The sequence below is a fragment of the Hemicordylus capensis genome, chromosome 1 (genome assembly GCF_027244095.1).
Source record: "Hemicordylus capensis ecotype Gifberg chromosome 1, rHemCap1.1.pri, whole genome shotgun sequence".
Classification (NCBI taxonomy): domain Eukaryota; kingdom Metazoa; phylum Chordata; class Lepidosauria; order Squamata; family Cordylidae; genus Hemicordylus; species Hemicordylus capensis.
In genome coordinates this window covers 20062669-20082179 of record NC_069657.1, presented here as the reverse complement: position 1 = coordinate 20082179, position 19511 = coordinate 20062669, and the positions used below count along the sequence as shown (strand labels likewise).

General features: G+C 44.1%; 1 protein-coding gene across 2 annotated transcripts in view; it reads left to right on the top strand.

Annotated features, from left to right (window-relative positions):
• ASPG (asparaginase) overlaps positions 1-19511 on the top strand; it is a 115383-nt gene that overhangs the window by 23131 nt on the left and 72741 nt on the right. For both annotated transcript variants that reach the window (XM_053288575.1, XM_053288651.1), the window contains exons 4-6: positions 1335-1460; positions 2661-2744; positions 7375-7501. In XM_053288575.1, the coding sequence (XP_053144550.1) occupies positions 1335-1460; positions 2661-2744; positions 7375-7501 (337 nt within the window). The remainder of the gene's footprint in view (positions 1-1334; positions 1461-2660; positions 2745-7374; positions 7502-19511) is intronic.

Here is a 19511-nt window from a genome sequence, read left to right as displayed (position 1 = left end):
AACAGTCTAAAAAGGAAGTCACACATCAGCAATAGACACTGGAGGGAAGTTACGTTGTATTGTACAGGGCCAGTTTCTCTCTTTCTGCTACATCGGAAACAGCTCTCCTTTTAAAGGGTGCCTCTTTGCTCATTCAGTAGGGGGAAACAGGGAGGCAGTATTCTTTGCAAGTGCTCAATACGCCAGCCCCCACCAGCAGTTTTCTGTATGTCAGGGTGCTGAGGTGACTCAGAGGCCAAATTCCCAAGGGCTTATTTTAAAATTTTTGTTTAACTTTGTTGCATTCGAATTGCTTAACCAATAACTTGAGAACCATTACTTTATTTCTGTGTTAGCTTTTTGTTGGTTTACACTTAGTTCCCCTCATTCTTGGACCCTTCCTCTCATGTGCCTCCCATTACCACATTTGATCTTTAAAAAAAACAACGCTTTAGAGAGACAATGTAGTAATATTTTAAAATTGACACGCTTGCCAAAGTTCTTACAAATTCAACCCCCCCCCCCAAACTACTAGTTTTTAAACCTAATTTCCAGAAGGCTTATGAGATCAGCATTCTGAGTGTGTGTGTCCCATCCGTGTGTCTGTGTCCTCCCCCCGCATCAACTTCACAATGCCTACACCAATATGAACCAACCTGGGTACAGTTGTAGAGACACATAGGGACACCTCAACGGCATAATTTGTGATGATGTCCTCTACCCCGATTCAAGATGGTGGGCGTGTGAATGTTTGAGGTTCAAGTGGGCTAACTTGTGATCGGTTTAACCAATCTGAACCAAATTTAAGTACAGTTGTAGTGAGTGACACACAGGGACACCTCAGTGGCATAGTTTGTGATGATGTCAGCCACCCTGATTCAAGATGACGGATGCGTAAACTTTTGAGGCGTAAGTGGGCTAACTTGTGAACCGCTTAACCGATTTGAACCAAATTTGCTACAGCTGTAGGGACACACAGGGACACCTTCATGGCATAGATTGTGGTGATGTCATCCACCCCAATTCAAGATGGCAGACATGTAAACTTTTGAGGCACAAGTGTACTAACTTGTGGACAGTTTAACCAATTTGAACCAAATTTGCTACCGCTGTATGGACACATAGGGATGCTCCAGTGGTGTCGTTTGTAATGATGTCATCCACCCCAATCCAAGATAGCGGACACATGAACATTTGAGGTGCAAGAGATCTAACTTGTGGACCTCAATTTGAACCAAATTTAGTCCAGATGTAGAGACAGTGAAAGGAAAGTAGGCTGCTTAGTTCTTACTGGAACAACTTGTTAGAAATATTGTTTGCCTTCTTGCTGTGATATGTTTGTTTTGAATTTCTAGGAAAACTATGAAAAGTATGATGGGTTTGTGATCCTTCATGGCACAGATACAATGGCCTATACAGCCTCAGCATTGTCCTTCATGTGTGAGAACCTGGGGAAAACCATTGTTCTGACAGGATCTCAGGTAAGAGGTTGCCTTGGAAACTCTGCAAGATGGGCTGTATTCTGGGTCAGAGTTGAGTTTAAATGTAACCAAGTGCTTCGTCCTCACAGCAACCCCATGAGGTAGGTGTTCACTGTCAATGAGGACACACAACTGGGAGCTAGGCCAAGCTACATATGACATGGCAGATCCAATTCCTGACGTTTTTCTTTACTTCAGGGCAGCCAGGTGTGTAGAGGGTGCTGCAGCTAATTTCATTACAAGAGCAGATCTACCTTTGGGCACCCGTGTGAAGAGGACACTACCTGCCAGTGGGACCAGGGCAGGGGGGAGTTGTGCACTGCCTTCTCCCAGGGCTGCCTCTCTCCCCTCCCTCCCTCCGCGGCTCTCACTTGGCAGTGGATTCGTCACCGTTGACTTTCCTCCCTTTACTGTTGGTGATGTGGTCTAATGATGTCACTGCCTGGCATCATGTGCCAGGTAATGATGTCATTAGACTGCAATGGGCAGGGAGGTGGTGAGTCCGTGGCTTAGTGGGACCCAGGCAGTGGGTGGGTCGGTAGAAGCTAGCGTCCGTGGCAGGAGCTGCCAATGCTACATTAGTGTTGGATTAGCAGGGGTCCTCAAACTTGGGTCCCCCCAAAGGCTATTGTAGCTGGGGATGATGGGAGTTGTAGTTCAACACCATCTGGAGACCCAAGTTTGAGAACACCTGAATTAGGGTAATGGCATTGCGGGGCAGGGGCATGGAGTTTTAAGATAATGGATTCCTAGTAATCCACCCCCATCAGGAAGGTGGCTGCCTTATTCTGTACCACCTGAAGCTTCTAAATAATATGGAAGGCAATAGGTTAGTTATTGGGGTAGGATTCATCAAGGAATATTTCTTATGTGCTGAATTTCCCCCTGACAAAAATAAAATAAAATAAAGAATATGTAAAATTCAAGGAAAACTTCGTGAGGTGGGGGAGAATGTGCTTTACATTCAAAGGGAGACATTTCACCATCTGCCATAGTTTAGATGAAGAAATATATCCAAACCCTAGTAAATCATATGATAAGATAATGTTACATAAATTATTCATGGATCTATGCTTACATTGTATTGCATATGCCGGAGTCTTCTTCTCTCCCACCCCCTCCCCCTCCCGCACCTCTGGCTGTGGTTTTTTAATTTTTAATTTTAAGCAATTGGTTGTCATTTGTCTTTGTCTTGTCTAGGTGCCTATATATGAACTGAGGAATGATGGCCGAGCCAACCTGCTGGGGGCGCTGCTGATCGCTGGACAATTTGTAATTCCCGAGGTCTGGTATTCTAGTTCCACATCTCTCTCTCTCTCTCTCTCTTTGTCCCTATTGCCATGCAGAAATCCCACTTGCCCTCTTTTCTGTCTTTTGCCACAGTCTTTTCAATTATTTCCTATAAGGAAAGGCTAAAGTGGTGTGGTTTTTTAGTTGAGAAAAAGGCAGCTAAGATGGGACATGATAAAAGTTTATAAAAGTATGCATGGTGTTCTGAATAATGTGTCACGAACTGTGGTGTGGGGACTCTTTGGAGTGGTGGAAAACTTAGAGTGGAGTGTGTGTGAAAAGTTTCAGGTTTGGACAGGATTCTCAAGCAAACTTAGATGCCACCAAGTTACTCAGGATGGTGAAATCCTTGTAGATTGTGAAGAGCTCCAAAAGGATCTCTCCAAACTGGGTGAATGAGCAATGAAGTGGCAAATGAAGTTCAATGTATGTAAGTGTAAAGTGATGCACACTGGGGCAAAAAGTCCCAACTTCACATACCTTCTGATGGGGTCTGAATGGATGGTAATTAGCTAAGAAAGGTCTCCTGGACTCGTGACTTAATGAAAATATCAACTCGGTCTGCTGCAGCAGTGAAAAAGGAGATTCTGTACTTGGTATTATTAGTAGAGAGATCGAAGGAAAGGAAAAACAACAAAACCCAACCAATATCGCAAAGCTGTTATAGTGATCTATGCTGTGGCCCTGACTGAAAAACTGCGCACAGTCCTGGTCTCTCTATCTCAAAAAAAGGGTATGGTTGGAAAGGAGGGAGGAGAAAGGTTACCAAAACAATCAGGGAGTTGCAGCATCTGTCCAAGGAAAAGCTAGCATGTTTAGACTTAAAAGGAAGGAAGGAAGGAAGGAAGGAAGGAAGGAAGACAGTGAGGCTATTCCCACGATCGCTCCAAAGCGGGCTAAGGGAGCCCAGCCCGCTTTGGGGCGATCGTGTGCTGCAACGGGAGCCACGCAGCTCCCAGCAGCTAACCCTGTTAAATCCCCCTCCCCTTAAATGAGGTTAATGGAGCGATTGCTCCGTTAACCTTGTTTTTTTTGCTCGTGTGTCACCGCGGAAAGCAGCCTCCCAGGCTTGGAGGTCTCTCCAGGATGCCCTGCAGACTCGCATGGGGCATCCTGGAAGTTCTGGGGGCCGTGCAGCCCCTGATCCCCGCTGCCCCCGCTGGCTTTGTGACAGAGCTGGCAGCCATGTGGGTGGCCGATCCAGCCGTCCAGGGCTGCCTTTTGATCATCTGCAGGGAGAGCGGGCTAAGCCTGCTCTCCCCACAGACTTGGAAGAAGCTCTTCTCACCGATCGTGAGAAGAGCTTCAGTGACTAGGAAATGACTGAGGCTTATAAAATTGCACATAGTGTGGAGAAAACAGATGGGAGAGCATTTCCTCTTGCTTATTTGAGCTCAGCAGGGCTAGAGCCCCATTCAGATGTTACGTTCAGCACTAGTACAATCTGGCTACAGTGTACACAGGTACAGTTATTCACATGTTATGTTGAATGCGGGTAAAGCAGCACACTTCCTATCTGTATCCTGAATTTAAGGGGCCTCTACCCAGATTCAGTCATTATTATTATTATTATTATTATTATTATTACATTTATATCCCACACTTCCTCCAAAGAGCTCAGAGCAGTGTACTACATACTTGAGTTTTTCTTTCACAACAACCCTGTGAAGTAGGTTAGGCTGAGAGAGAAGTGACTGGCCCAGAGTCACCCAGCTAGTTTCATGGCTGAATGGGGATTTGAACTCAGGTCTCCCCGGTCCTAGTTCAGCACTCTAACCACTACACCATGCTCTTTTGTCATTCACACAAAATCATGTATGTGTATACAGACATCTGTGCAATCATACAACATAATATCTGAATAGGGCTAGGGCCACCCTGCGAAATTAGATTCAGGACAAACAAAAGAAAGTGCTTATTCGTGTAACACCTCGTTCATTTATGGGATTCACTGCCACAAGATGTGGTCATCACCACTAGCTTGGATGGCTTGAATAGGGGATTAGAAAAAGGAAATTGGAACATAGGTTTGTACATAAGAACATAAGAACAGCCCTGCTGGATCAGGCCCAAGGCCCATCTAGTCCAGCATTCTGTTTTGCACAGATGCCGCTGGAAGCCACAGGCAGGAGTTGAGGGCATGCCCTCTCTCCTGCTGTTATTCCCCTGCAACTGGTACTCAGAGGCATCCTGCCTTTGAGGCTGGAGGTGGCTTTTAGCCCTCCAACTAGTAGCTATTGATAGACCTCTCCTCTATTGAAGTTATCCAAACCCCTCTTAAAGCCTTCCAGATTGCTGGCATTCACCATATCTTGTGGCAGAAAATTCCACAAGTCGATTATGCATTGTGTGAAAAAGTACTTCCATTTGTTGGTCCTAGATTTCCTGGCAACCAAATTCATGGGATGACCCCTGGTTGTAGTGTCATGTGAGAGGGAGAAGAATTTCTCTCTCTCTCCACTTTCTCCACACCATGCATGATTTTATAGACCTCTATCATCCCTCCCCGCAGTTGTCTTTTTTCTAAACTAAATAGCCCCATGTGTTGTAGCCTTGCCTCATAAGAAAGGTGCTCTAGGCCCCTGAACATCTTGGTTGCCCTCTTCTGCACCTTTTCCAGTTCTACAATGTCCTTTTTTAGATGTGGTGACCAGGATTGTACGCAACACTCCAAATGTGGCTGCACCATAGTTTTGTGGAATTATAGTATTAGCAGTTTTATTTTCAATCCCCTTCCTAATGATCGCTAGCATGGAATTGGCCTTTTTCACAGCTGCCGCACATTGAGTCGACACTTTCAACGAGCTTCCACCATGACCCCAAGATCCCTCTCCTGGTCAGTCACTGACAGCTCAGATCCCATCAGTGTGTACTTGAAGTTGGGGTTTTTTGTCCCAATGTGCATCACTTTACACTTGTCAACATTGAACCACATTTGCCACTTTGTCACCCACTCACCCAGTTTGGAGAGTTCCTAATTGGCTCTTAGACCCAGTGGCTAGGCTATGTGAAATTTTCATTTTCATTGTCAGTAAAAGTAAAGTGTGCTGTCAAGTCGATTTTGACTCCTGGCACCCACAGAGCCGTGTAGTTTTCTTTGGTAGAATGCAGGAGGGGTTTACCATTGCTTCCTCCTGTGCAGTATGAGATGGTGCCTTTCAGCACCTTCCTATATAGTACCAGCGGAGATTCGAACCAGCAACCTTCTGCTTTTTAATCAAGCATTTCCCCGCTGCGCCACTTAAGGTGACTCTGAATATCACTTTCGGTGAAGCAAACAGGAGAGGGTCATTGTCTTCATATCCTACTTGTGGGCTTCTTTGAGGTGTCTTTTTGAGGTGTCTTTTACTCCCCTGCTAACTTGGCAAAGAGGCACCTTTTTAACATGGTGATTCTCTTTATTTAGCAGGGGGAGTAACCAGCCCTATCCACCCCCAGCACAGTACTTCTAGTGACTGTTGCTAGTGTCTATCTTATGTTTATTTTGAGATTGTGAGCCCTCTGGAGACAGGGTTACATCTTATTTGTTATTTCTCTGTGTAAACCGCTTTGGAAGCTTTTGTTGAAAAGCGGTATATAAATATTTGTTGCTCTTGTTTTTGGCTGTAGGGGGAAGCAGGATGCTGGAGTCGGTAGACATTGGGTCCAATCCAGCTCTAGGTTCCTGTGTCCTTATTTTATAAAAGCTCAAATACTGCGATCGATGCAGACCCTGCAAACCAAAACAAGAATACAATTAGTGCTTGCCAGAGGAATGTAAGCAGCTGTGTGAAAGGCTGAACTAAAACATTTTTTAAAAGGAAAATGTATACTGTCTATTTAATGGCCCCAAGTGGCACAAGCAGCAGGAGTCTGTGGTGCTCCTAGGCAGAAACAGGATCATCTGTAGGTCTGGCATGGTATAATCAGGCCTATACCGCCTGCTTCTTTCTAGAACTGACTGTGGACTCTGTGTATCCACAGAGGTCGGAACTGTGCCGCCGCTGCGCGGGCAGGTTGTTGGAGGGAGTTCCGCATGCTTGAGCTGTGCCAGTCAGGCTTTGAGGGGTGGCAGTGGCACCCGCCACCGGGCCAATAAGAACCTTAATCTACTCTTAAAGGTGCCCTCTCGCTGCCCCCTAGCCGCCCTTTAGAAGACTTTTCAAGGATTCTGCCACCCCTTTGCTTGCAAATGGGAATCCTCACTAGATTCCCCTTTACAAGCATAACCCCTTGATCCTGCAATGGTCTTCCATGGACTGGGCTCAGTTTGGTTCGATTGTGGACCAGACTGCCTCCGGTTTGGGATCAAACCAAGATTGAATGGTTAGTGCACACCCCTTTTCTTGACAGTTCTTGGGAGCTACCAAATCTGCTCTTGGAAGCAAATGCCACCCCAAATTAATTTATTTTTAAGTTTCCGAGTTCTAAAATCAAAACACAAAGTGACAGACGTGGCTTTTTTTTAAAAAGCATGCAATATATAAAACATCTCCTGCATAATTCTTATTATATTTATAACCCCTCTCCTAAATCATTCTCATTATGTTTAAAGAGACTCAGACAAGTGTTGTTGTTTTTTAATCTGCTGGATCTTTTAATTACAAGGTTTGTACACTGACATGTTTCTTTTCTCGTCATGTAGGTGTGCCTGTACTTTCATAATAAACTGTACAGGGGAAACCGGGTGACTAAAGTGGATGCAGAGAGTTTCAATGCCTTTTCCTCACCTAACCTGCCTCCACTTGCAAATGCTGAGATTGATATTACAAGTAAGCAACACCGTGATTTTTTATTTTTATTTTTGGTCCTCAGTAACTATACCATCTGTAACCCTTTCCTGAACTGTTGCAATATTGTCCTAAGGCTTACAAACAACACTGACCTCTCTCTCTTTGGGGCCAGTTTTTGGTCTGTTGGTTTGTGGGCACGACCCATTTTGTGTTGTACGTTGATAATTGTTCAGTTTAAAAAATGAATGGGGCCATAGCTCAGTGGAAGAACATCTGTTTTGCATGCAGCAGCACTCAGGTTCACTTCCTAGCGGCATCTCCAAGTATTGCTGTGAAAGACTCCTGCCTGAAACCTTAGAGAACCTCTGCCCGTCAGCAGAGGCATATCTAGGGAAAATAGTGCCTAGGGCAAGCATTGAAATTGCGCCCCCTGTCCAAACATCTGACACCCATCTGTCAGATAACTTTACCATAATATCAGCGGAAAAATACAAGTCTGAAGGACACATACAAGTCACATATCTGAATATGTGTACAGTGACATATTAATTTTTTTTTTTTAAAAAAAATTACCTGTAGCCCCTTCAGGGAGCTTCCTAAAGGCTGTGGGGGGGGGGTGTCTTCAAAGGTTCCCCCTCCTCCCTGCTGGCCTCTAGGGCCTCACAGGGATCATTTAAGCATGTGCGGTGGCCATTTTTAAAAATAATTTTTTAAATAAAAAATGGCAGCTGAAAACAAAATGGCCACCATGCATGCTCAAATGGCCTCTGTGAGTCCTGGTATGGCCTAGGGCCTCACAGAGGCCATTTGAGCATGTGCGGGGGCCATTTTGTTTTCGGCAGCCTTTTAATTTTTTTTTTAATTTAAGAAATGGCGCCCCCCCTTCAAGTGGCGCCCGGGGCATGTGCCCTGCCTGCCCCACCCTAGATACGCCCCTGCTCGTCAGTGAAGGCAATACTGATTTAGGTGAACCAGTTGTCTGATTTGGTATAAGGAAACTTCCTGTGTCCCTGTGGCATTTGAATTTCCCATTTTCAGTGGCTGGGTTTTTGCACTTCAACTTAATCCAGAACAGAAGTGATCTGAAATTGGTTGCACCTATGTCTGTGCTAGCATGGTGTAGTGGTTAGAGTGCTGGACTAGGACCGGGGAGACCCGAGTTCAAATCCCCATTCAGCCATGATACTTGCTGGGTGACTCTGGGCCAGTCACTTCTCTCTCAGCCTAACTACTTCACAGGGTTGTTGTGAGGAGAAACTTAAGTATGTAGTACACCGCTCTGGGCTCCTTGGAGGAGGAGCGGGATATAAATGTAATAATAATAATAATAATAATAATAATATGGAGTCTTCTGAATCCTGTTAACATCATAGTATACCTAAAATGGGAGCAGTTGGGGGTGGTGGTGGTTGGCTAGCTACTGGGGCTGTGCAGAAGGATTTCTGATAGGATTGTGATTAAAATCCCTGCTATGTTTTCTAACCTATCCTCCATTACCCAACTTGTTCTCTTTTACCACCTCAATGGGGCAAACCTGTGGGTATCAGGTTCACGGGAAAGTATTGCAAGTAAGAGCATTTGGACAAAATGAGCCATTTTTAATATTCTGGGGAGGGGTAGTGACAGCAAAATTTAAATTTGGGGGCTCCTTTTGTTGTATTGGAGGTTTAGTTGTGTCATTTCTGATTATTAGATGCATATTGAGAATAGCTATAGATATGTTAGAGCTTTTAGCTTGACTAAACTTTAGCACAGGACTGATTAGCAGCTATAAGGTGGTAGGCCCACGTTTTGCTGCTTCTTCCTGGAAATGTTTTGCTGTTAGGGTGCTGATAAGTGGGTAAACAAGTCGTGAAGCAATGGTGACATTTCAACACAATGACAAAAGACAGTGAACAAGTGATCACAATGTCCAATGCATTGACATGGTTCACATGTTTTTTGGGGCCTGGCCACGTAATGTGCCTAATCAGGTGAAATCCAATCAGAAAGCAGTAAACTACTATCATGATTCATTATAGAAATAATTGTATTAGATCAGGCCTGCTCAAACGGCCCTCCTGCAGATGCTGGCCTGCAAATTTTTTTATAAAAAAAATAAAAATATATATATTTTAAATTGTTGTGTTCTAAATTTCTTGTTTGGTTTTTAACTAATGGTTTACCTTGGTTTTTTATCTTGTTGTAAACCTCCCAGAGATGTAAGTTTGGGCGGTATTAAAATATGTTAAATAAATAAAATAAATAAACTCTCATAACACCCGGCTATTGGCCATTGTGGCTGAGGATTATGGGAATTGTAGTCCAAACAGTTGAGGGGGCCTAAGTTGAGCAGGCACAGGCGTATTAGAAGGTACTGGGTCCTTCATAGATTTCTACTGAGGAATCTGTTGGTCCCTCGTACTGGTTGAATACTCTGTCTTATGGCTTCCTGCTTAGAATTGTGATAAGTTCAGAAAGAAATTCTTGTTCTTAAGTAAATTCTTGTCTCTGTTTGAGATCATTTTGGAAATCTGTGCCTGAAATTAGAACCTACTTCTTATGTGATGCTTCTCATTGAGTCAAGGCCAAACTCAGTGTGAACCATCGGTTTTAAGCAAATCTTTTCCTTCTTCAGATGAATATCTAGATGGAATAGTTTCTTTCTCTCTTTTAAATGCGTCAGTTATCTTGCAAGAAACCATCGCCAGGAAAAGGGAAGTCTGTGTCTTGCCTTGCCTTTCTTTAAGAACTTCCACCCAAAGGCTGTTAAAGGTTCTCCACCTCTTGGCTGCATCCCTGCATTTGGAGTGAATACTGTGCAAGCTTATGTCATGGGGTTAGCTGGCTTGCTTGAGCCTGGCAGAAAAGGGGCTGAGAAGAAGAGAGCGTTGCTGTTTGTCTGGAGCTTGGAACTCATTGAAAGTTGCATTTCTGGTTTGATTTCATAACTGGGAATTCTGTCACTCCTCCTTAGGGAGGTGTCGCTGCTTAGAGCGGCTGCACGCCTTTGTGTGAATGAGTTGAAACCTGTATTGCAGCGTGGCCCCAGCATGTTGCCTAACCAAAGCCTACTGCTTTTGAGAACATGCTCGGATTAGTGAGAATTCTCCTGCCTTTGGTCGGCAGGGTTGCCTTCATAGCATGCAACTGGGAGAACAGAGCTCATTTGCAGAGTACTTCATGGGCACTGCATTTTCATGCACTAAATAGAAACCTAGGAAGCTGCTTTCTACCGAGTCAGACCATTTTGTTCCATCTTGTTCAGTATTGTCTACACTGACTGGCAGCGGCTTCGCCAAGGTTTCAGGGAGGGGTCTTTCCCAGCCCTTTCTGGAGATGCCAGGGATTGAACTTGGGACCTTCTGCATGCAAAACAGATATTCTATCACTGAGCTACAGTCCCTTCCCCAGTGGTGGCATACATGGGTATGCCCATACATATACATGGGTATGCCACCACTAGTATGGAGAGGAGGAGCTGGTCTTGTGACATGTCCCCTTAGATAAGCAGGGTCCACCCTGGTTGCATATGAAAGGGAGACTAGAAGTGTGAGCACTGGAAGATATTCCCCTCAGGAGATGGAGCCGCTCTGGGAAGAGCAGAAGGTTCCAAGTTCTCTCCCTGGCAGCATCTCCAAGATAGGGCTGAGAGAGATTCCTGCCTGCAACCTTGGAGAAGCCGCTGCCAGTCTGTGAAGACAATACTGAGCTAGATAGACCAATGGTCTGACTCAGTATATGGCAGCTTCCTATGTTCCTATGGGTCTCTCACAAAGGTACTGAACCACACCAAGACCTGCTTAGCTTCAGGAAGGTGGCTGTATCATGTGCTCTTAGGCCAGGCCTGCTCAACAATATCCACCCCTTCCCAGCTGTTTTTGAGCTACAACTCCCATAATCCCTAGCCACAGTGGCCAACAGCCAGGGATTATGGCAATTGTAGGCCAACATCTGCAGGAGGGCTGAAGTTGAGCAGCCCTGCCTTAGACCATGCTCTGGGTTCATATCTGGTGCCCATGACCTCAGCAAATAATGCTTGCTTCTTCCTGCTCAGTGTTTTGAAACAAAGTCCGGAACATGCATACTGGCATTATGGAATTGTATCATTAAAGTTTCTTCTTTTTCAGCTTCTTAGATAGAATACATGGTTTCTAGCATAACATTCTTAAGGGAAGAAAGCTTAAGAGATCTCTCTGTGTGTGCGTGCGTGTGTGTTGTACTAAAGTTTGTGTTTACAGTCTGATACAAACTAAATTCACATCATATGGGAAGGGATCCTAAAGGACTCTGACAGCAGTATCCTGCCCCCCCCCCCCCCGCCCCCAGTATGCTATTTTGGTTCAAGATGGTTGCCACTTGAATTATAAGCACTGCCTCTTAAGAACTTGTGTGCTGACAGTCTGATACAAACCAGATTCACAACACATGGGAGGTATGCCTGATGGACTTTGAGTGACTAACATCTTTGTTTCAAGTTGACAGATGGGCGGGGGCGGGGGGAGAGAATAATCACATCAGATACCAAGACTCCCTCCCGTGTGTTGTGAATCTGGTCCAGCTAGCTCAGTGTGGTCTGCTCTGGCGGGCAGCAACTCTCCAAGAAATCAGGCACTCTGGGATCTTTCCCAGCCCTGTTTCCTGAAAGCCCTTCGCCAAAGAGGCCAGAGATTGAATTTGGGAGCTTCATGCAAAGGATATGCTCCGCCACTGAGTTATGGACCTCCCCAGTTGATGTAAAACATCAATTTTATTTACTCCAAGGAAGGCATTTCCAAATGTCCACTCCCTTTCCTGGCCCTTTGAAGCAGCTTAATTTGATGGAACAGGTTGCTTGTGCCTTTGCATGAATGAGTTTAAACCTGTTGTGCAATGTGGCTCCAGCATGTTGCCTAACCAAAGCCTACTGCTTTTGGGAACATGCTTGGATTAGTGAACATTCTCATGCCTTTGGACGCGTGCATCTTTTTATTTTTATTTATTTATTTATTTATTGTTACATTTATATACCGCCTTTCGTTAAAAGACAACCCCAAGGCGGTTTACAAAAGTTAAAACATACAATAAAAAGACAATAAAAATATTAAGCTAAAAAATATAAAAACAAACCAAATTTAAAATCTATAAAATGCAAGCATAGAAACAATACAACAGGTAAAAACACACAGAAGCAGCAGTAAAAACGATTATGTAAAAGCCTGGATAAAAAGCCAAGTTTTAACAAGCTTTCTAAAAGCCGTGATGGAGTCCGAGGAGCGAATGGCCACTGGGAGAGCATTCCAAAGTCTTGGAGAACGGCTCATCAGCCTGACAGGCAGAAGTTAAGCAGATGAAGCTCTTCCTCATTATTGCATCTCTATCCCATTCCCTGCTTAATTTTTGCATGCCATAGTGGCTTCTCCAAGGTTGCAGACAGGAATCTTTCTCAGCCCTATCTTGGAGTTGCCATGGAGGGAACTTGGGAACTTCTGCTCTTCCCAGAGTGATTCAATCCCCTGAGGGGAATATCTTACAGTGCTCACACTTCTAGTCTCCCTTTCATATGCAACCAGGGCAGACACTGCTTAACTAAGGGGACAAGTCATGCTTGCTACCACAAGACCAGCTCTTTTCTCTGGTGGGCAGGGATCTCAGAGATGCCTACTGCTTTAATATAGTGGTTCTCAAATAGCCATAAGGGCCAATCTGGGCTTTTTAAAAAGTGAGCCGCTGTGCACTTCTTGCTTTAAAAGTTGGGTTAGAAACTACTTGATTAAAGGAAAGGAAAGGAAAGGTAAAGTTGTGCCATCGAGCTGGTGTCAACTCCTGGTGCCCACAGAGCCCTATGGTTGTCTTTGGTAGAATACAGGAGGTGGTTACCATTGCCTCCTCCCGTGCAGTATGAGATGATGCCTTTCAGCATCTTCCTATATCACTACTGCCTGATATAGGTGTTTCAAACCGCCAACCTATCCAAGTCAGAACAGGTTGCTTGAAGCCTGTTTCATTGTGCCAGAAAAAGTTCAACAGAAATGCTGTGAATGAGCCAGTTGGCTAGATTAGACTTCATATTGGACTTTTTGGAAAGCATAGATAGATCCCCCACCCCACCAGACTTCATGCTACTGTGACATGCATTTCTTTGGTTCTGACTAAGAATTCTTCAGGACTATTGCCCAGTAGGTCATTCACAGCCCTGGGGTTTTTCACAAGGCCCATACTGTAACATAATCGTCCTGGGGAGTAGGTATTGCTTCTGCTGAGTGTATTAATCTCTGTAGTTGCTGGTTTGTTCTGTTGCTTTATGGTTTGTTTTTGATCTTTGTGATATGTGTTTTGTTGCTGCTCCTGAGAACCTGCAGAGATAGAAGAGGCAGTATACAACTCTTTTAATTAATCAATTGGTGCTGCATATGGTAGGAGGCATTCACATCCCTTAAGTGAAAACATTTTTATGCTGAGGGCTGGTTCAGATGTCACGCAGAACTTTGGCTAAAGTTGGGCTTCATGTGAAATCTCTGAGCCTCAGGTATGTGTACTTCCTCTTCCCATCCCCATGTGATCTAGGTTAAAATAAGCCAAGGTTGGCTATGGCATCTGAACCAACCAATCTTGGTTTATTTTAACACTCTTGCTTCAAATAGAAATCAAATAAATAAATAATTTTAAAAATAAAAAAAATAAAAAAAATATGCTTAGATATGAACCCAACGTTTGAAGTCTCAGCATATTTGAAGCAAGAATAAACTGAGATGTCACAATCAGTCTCAGCTTATTTTAACTTAGGGAAAAGCAGTCGCTTGGGCAAGGATGGCTGAGCCTGGTTTTAGCAGAGATTCCACGTGATCTCTGAACCAGTCCTGAGAGGTACGTCCCCTGTCCTATCCATCTTTACTTGGACATCACACTCTACTGTATTGGACTTACTCCTCCCAAGGAAGCATGTTTTGGACTGCAGCTTTATTCATTCAAAATAAACCTCGTCATGTGACATGTTGGACTGTACACTAGATGTGTGCTGTACCCAAATGTGTATGTACATTTGTTTTCAAGCCAAAGAACATCTGTCCTGTCCCTCCTGCATTTAGATTTAACTTTTGGAGACTTGGGGGAAGGGGCTGAAATCTCATGCTTGGCAACTGATTGCACAAATATACATGCTTAGTCAGTTTTGAAAAGACATTCTTAAAAAAACCTGGAATAGATGTGCAAAAATAGGGACTCTCCCTGTCATATAGGGATAAGTGGCATTTATTTATTTATTTATTTATTTATTTATTTATTTATCATACTTTTATACCACCTGATATGTAAATCTCTAGGCGGCATACAAATCAGTGTTTTATTGATACAGAATAGTGCTTAGCAGCGTAACATACATAGCACATTTCTGGGTTTGGATTTAAATTTTCAAATTTCATAGGCGGAGTGCCTCCTTCTGTATCTGTGTGGTAATGAACTCATCAGTAGAACAATTGCAAATTCCAGAAACTCTTATGAGAGGATTGATTGCCCTCTTTGAATGATCTGTTTTAATCTTGGCAATCTCTCAGTGATGTTCAGTGCCAAACTGTGTCATCTCGGAGACTATGTTTCACGCTTTTTCAAAGCATTAAATACCCACATAGCTTCCAAAACTAGACAGGATGTATTCTGAACGAAGACTTGGCAATAACTCTTCACTACATCCACTCAGAAAGAAAGTCCTTCCAGGGAAGTTGGTGCCAGGCTGTGGGGGGTGGGGTGGAATTGATTGAAGCTGAAAACAAACTAATCCACAGTTGCTGCAAAGAAGATAACTTGAGCATTGTGACATTTTAATGAAATATGAGTGCTTATCTTCAACTTAAAAATAAAAAAAAGCTCTGCTGAACTCTTATCTGACGGAAGACTGATATACGCAATTGGTTTCTCCATTGCAGTCAAGTGTACATTTTTTATTATCTCAACGGTGATGTTGAGATTTGTGGGGCTCATTGTATAAGGGAGGAAGAGTTCCATCAGTAGAGCAGCAACCTGGCAGTTGACTGTCTGAAACCTGGTTCCTGGTGCCCTATCAGCTGGGAGAGTGGAGGAAAGCAGCAGAAGGAAGACATTGTAGACCAAATGGTAGGGTTTGGTTGTAGGCTGTTGGAGACCTGCAACCACCTGGAGTCTCAGGTGGTTGCTGGGTGCCATAGAATATGGTTTGTCCTGTCAAAGTGTCCTAGTGATAAGACAAGCTGTTCTTGTTGGAATTTCCACTTCTATGCAAGGGTTTCAGGAGGCCTACCAGGAGTGTGCATCTTTCTGAGACTTCCTACACATGATCATTTTAGGGATTTTAATGATCACAGGTGGTACATGTGAAGGCATGCACTCATGAAAGAGGGTCCATGGCTTAGCATTAGTCTGTATGTCACACATGTAGAAGGGCTAAGGTTCAGCTCTTGGTTGTTTGTTTGTTTGTGCCGTTGAGTTGGTGTAGACTCCTGGTGACCTTGGTATCTCCAGTTAAATGGATGCCAGGTAGCAGGGAAGGACCAGGTAGCAGGGAGGAGAGTTGGTCTTGTGGTAGCAAGCATTACTTGTCCCCTTAGCTAAGCATGGTCCACCCTGGTTGCATATGAAAGGGAGACTAGAAGTGTGAGCACTATAAGATATTCCCCCCAGGGGATGGATCCGCTCTGGGAAGCGCATCTAGGTTCCAAGTTCCCTCTCTGGCATCTCCAAGATAGGGCTGAGAGAGATTCCTGCCTGCAACCTTGAAGAAGCCGTTGCCAGTCTGTGAAGACAATACTGAGCTAGATAGACCAATGGTCTGACTCAGTATAAGGCAGCTTCCTATGTTCCTATGACCCATTGCTGACTTTGGAGAGTCATGGCCAGTCGGAGTATACATTGCGAAGCTTGATGGATTAATGGTAGTTCCTCTTCATCCTCCAGCTTTTAGGTGGAGATTTTGTTTAATACACTCCTAGTTGTGTGATAGTGGATCAGTGATTTCCCTTTTGATCATTCTGCTCACATGGCTCAGATTTTGCAATCACAATCATTGTATAATTTAGCCCATCACTATATAGGGGAGAATGCTGTGCCAATCATTCCTAAGTCAACCTGCTATTTTAGCTTCTAAGTACCTCTTCATTGTTGCCAAAACCTCACCTATGATTATGCAAATAAACTATCTTCAGATTCCATCATTTAATTCTGCTTCCTTAATTCTTTCTATCTAGATAAAACCAGTGACATATGTGGCCTTAATAGCATCATTTCAAGCTCACCAGGGCCATTTTTCTTTAGCACAAATGAGAGTTTTCCTTGTCACCCAGGGTGGGGGGCACAGTGGAGGCATACAACCCCCCCATCTCTTTTACTGTAGTCCCGGTCTGTTTTGGACCTGCAGCCATGTGCTGTTTATAATAGAAAACAGCCTCAGTAGTGGTCTTGTATAAGGTAGTTGGAAAGTTGATCGTGGGGTAAAAGCTGGTCAGAGTTAGGATACCCAGATGGGAGGAGAGTTGGTCTTGTGGTAAAGTGTGCTGTTGAGTCAATTTTGACTCCTGGTGCTCACAGAGCCCTGTGGTTTTCTTTGGTAGAATACAGGAAGGGTTTACCATTGCCTCCTCCCACACAGTATGAGATGATGCCTTTCAGCATCTTCCTATATCGTTGCTGCCCGATATAGTGCCAGTGGGGATTCATAGCCAGCATGAATTGTCCGCTTTGCTAAGCAGGGTCTGCCCTGGTTTGCATTTGAATGGTGGACTACATGTGAGCACTGTAAGATATTCCCCTTCGGAGATGGGGCCGCTCTGGGAAGAGCATCTGCATGCATAGGGTTGGGAGAGGCCTCTGCCTGTAACCTAATGAGCTAGATGGACCAATGGTGTGATTCGGTATAAGGCAGCTTCCTATGTTGCAAATAGGAGTAACAGACTCAAGACAAGGTTTCTTCAGAAACAAAGATTAAGCCTATTGAACAGAAGCACACAAGATTAAAACTGTATCTGGTTACCTATCGAAGAGCCAGACAGAAGTGGCTATCTCCAAGATCCTGGTACTTATTGGTTTCTATTGAATGCAAGCTTGAGAGGGGAGGGGGAGAGAGATGGGGGTGAAAGACAAGAAAGCAGCTAGAGACTGAGTTACAGCAGTCTACCTACCTGTCCTAAGTTCTGCCTATCTGGAGCTCATTGGTTTCAAAGGCTGTTGATTGTCCTTCTCGGGGTAGAAGGAGATGGATAGGCTTTACCAGGAGTTCTGGAAGTGGCTGAGGGTCCTGGGCGGTTCAGAATGCAAGTCCCCAAAGACTCAGGCTGACCCACTTCAGGAAGACCTCAGCAGTGGTCCCTCTAATTTCCCCCCCATCTCTGTGTGGAATGAGTTTTGTTCTGGGAGGCAATATCAAGGCAGTATGCGCCCACATGCATTCAGAGTGGGGCCTTCCTAATTCAACCTGAGTGGGATCTAAAATTAACTGAGCGGACATCAGAAAACACGTGAGCGTGCGCGCACTCCTTAGAGGGAACAGGGGACCTTAGCAGTGGTGGAACTTACTGGGAAAGGAAAGAGGGCCAAGTCAGCAAGACCTCTGGTGCAGTGGAAAGGTAGCTTAGCGCCACCAGTTCCTCAACACTATGACCAGAGTCTCGGGCTGGATCTGGGGTGCACAAAAGTGTCCAAAGGGGAGGGGGGAAAGCACAAACACTGTGCAGGTTGGGAAACACAAGAAACACACTGTGGGCATTGAGGGGAAAAAGAGGGGCGTCTCTTATAGAGAATTCTTGCCCTGGAGGCAGGGTTAGGCATGTACCCATGCTAGAAATGACCCTTAATGCTTAAAAACAGGGTCTTGATTACATTAAGGCTCGGGATGCAGCTTGCTCCTATTCAAGTGTTCCACACAAACTATAGGCAGGTAATCCTTGCCCTTCTTGCTATCTTTTGTTATGGACTGTCAGAAAAACGCCAGCAGTTACTCAATGGTTAAGTCTGAGCTTCTGAGAAAAGGGAGGGATTGGATTGACCTAGAGTGCTCTCAAGTCACCTTAAGTGGCGCACTGGGGAAATGCATGACTAACAAGCAGAAGGTTGGCGGTTTGAAACACCTCTATCGGGCAGCAGTGATATAGGAAGATGCTGAAAGGCATCATCTCATACTGCATGGGAGGAGGCAATGGTAAACCCCTCCTGTATTCTACCAACGACAACCACAGGGCTAAGTGGGCGCCAGGAGTCGAAATCGACTTGATGGCATACTTTACTTTACTTTAGAGTGCTCTCAGTGCCTCACATTGGGCCAGATTTGGATGCTCCATAAAGTAGAGATGCTGATTGAATGTCAATTCCTTATCAGACTTGGGTGACTCTTAATTTTTGTTGTTCAACTAGTCATGTCTTCAGGCTGCTGTGCGACTGGTATGGTCATTCTCCATCCTTTGCAAGCCTTGTTCTCACTTTGGGGTACCAGGAAGACCAAATCAAGTATCCAAAAAAAAAAAAAAAGACCAAATAAAGTTTCACATATTATTGTTAAGAATATTTACATGCAGCTTTTCAACAAGAAAAGTTTACATAGCAAAGAATAGCATACTTTACATAGCAAAGAAATCAACACATGCTTGCCTGTCCCAAAGGGGTTCACAACCAGCAATGGCCACTGGAAAGAACACTATGCTGGATCTCTGGGGACAGTTGCTCTCCCCCTGATAAATATAAGAGAACCACCACCTGAGATGCTTTTTTGCCCATTTAGCAGGGATTATAGTATACTTCTAGGTGCTCTGTAAGTTCATATCTGGTAGGTTCTTTAGTTTTTATAGTTTTAAAACCACGTTTAATTTGAAACTCAAAATATTGTAATCTTAATTGTCATTTTCACCTGGGCTTTAAAGTTGTTTAACTTGAGTTTTTTTAAAATTTTATTAGTCTCTTATTTTACACTGTATCTGTTTTATTCATGTTGTGAGCCACCCTGAGCAGTAGTGTACTGGAGGGGTGGGGTATAAATATTTTAAGTAAAACAAACACATAATAAATATGTAAAATAAAACACATTCAGTTTTTTGAAAAAGGTGCTTACAAATTCACTCATTTGCTAAAAGATGGA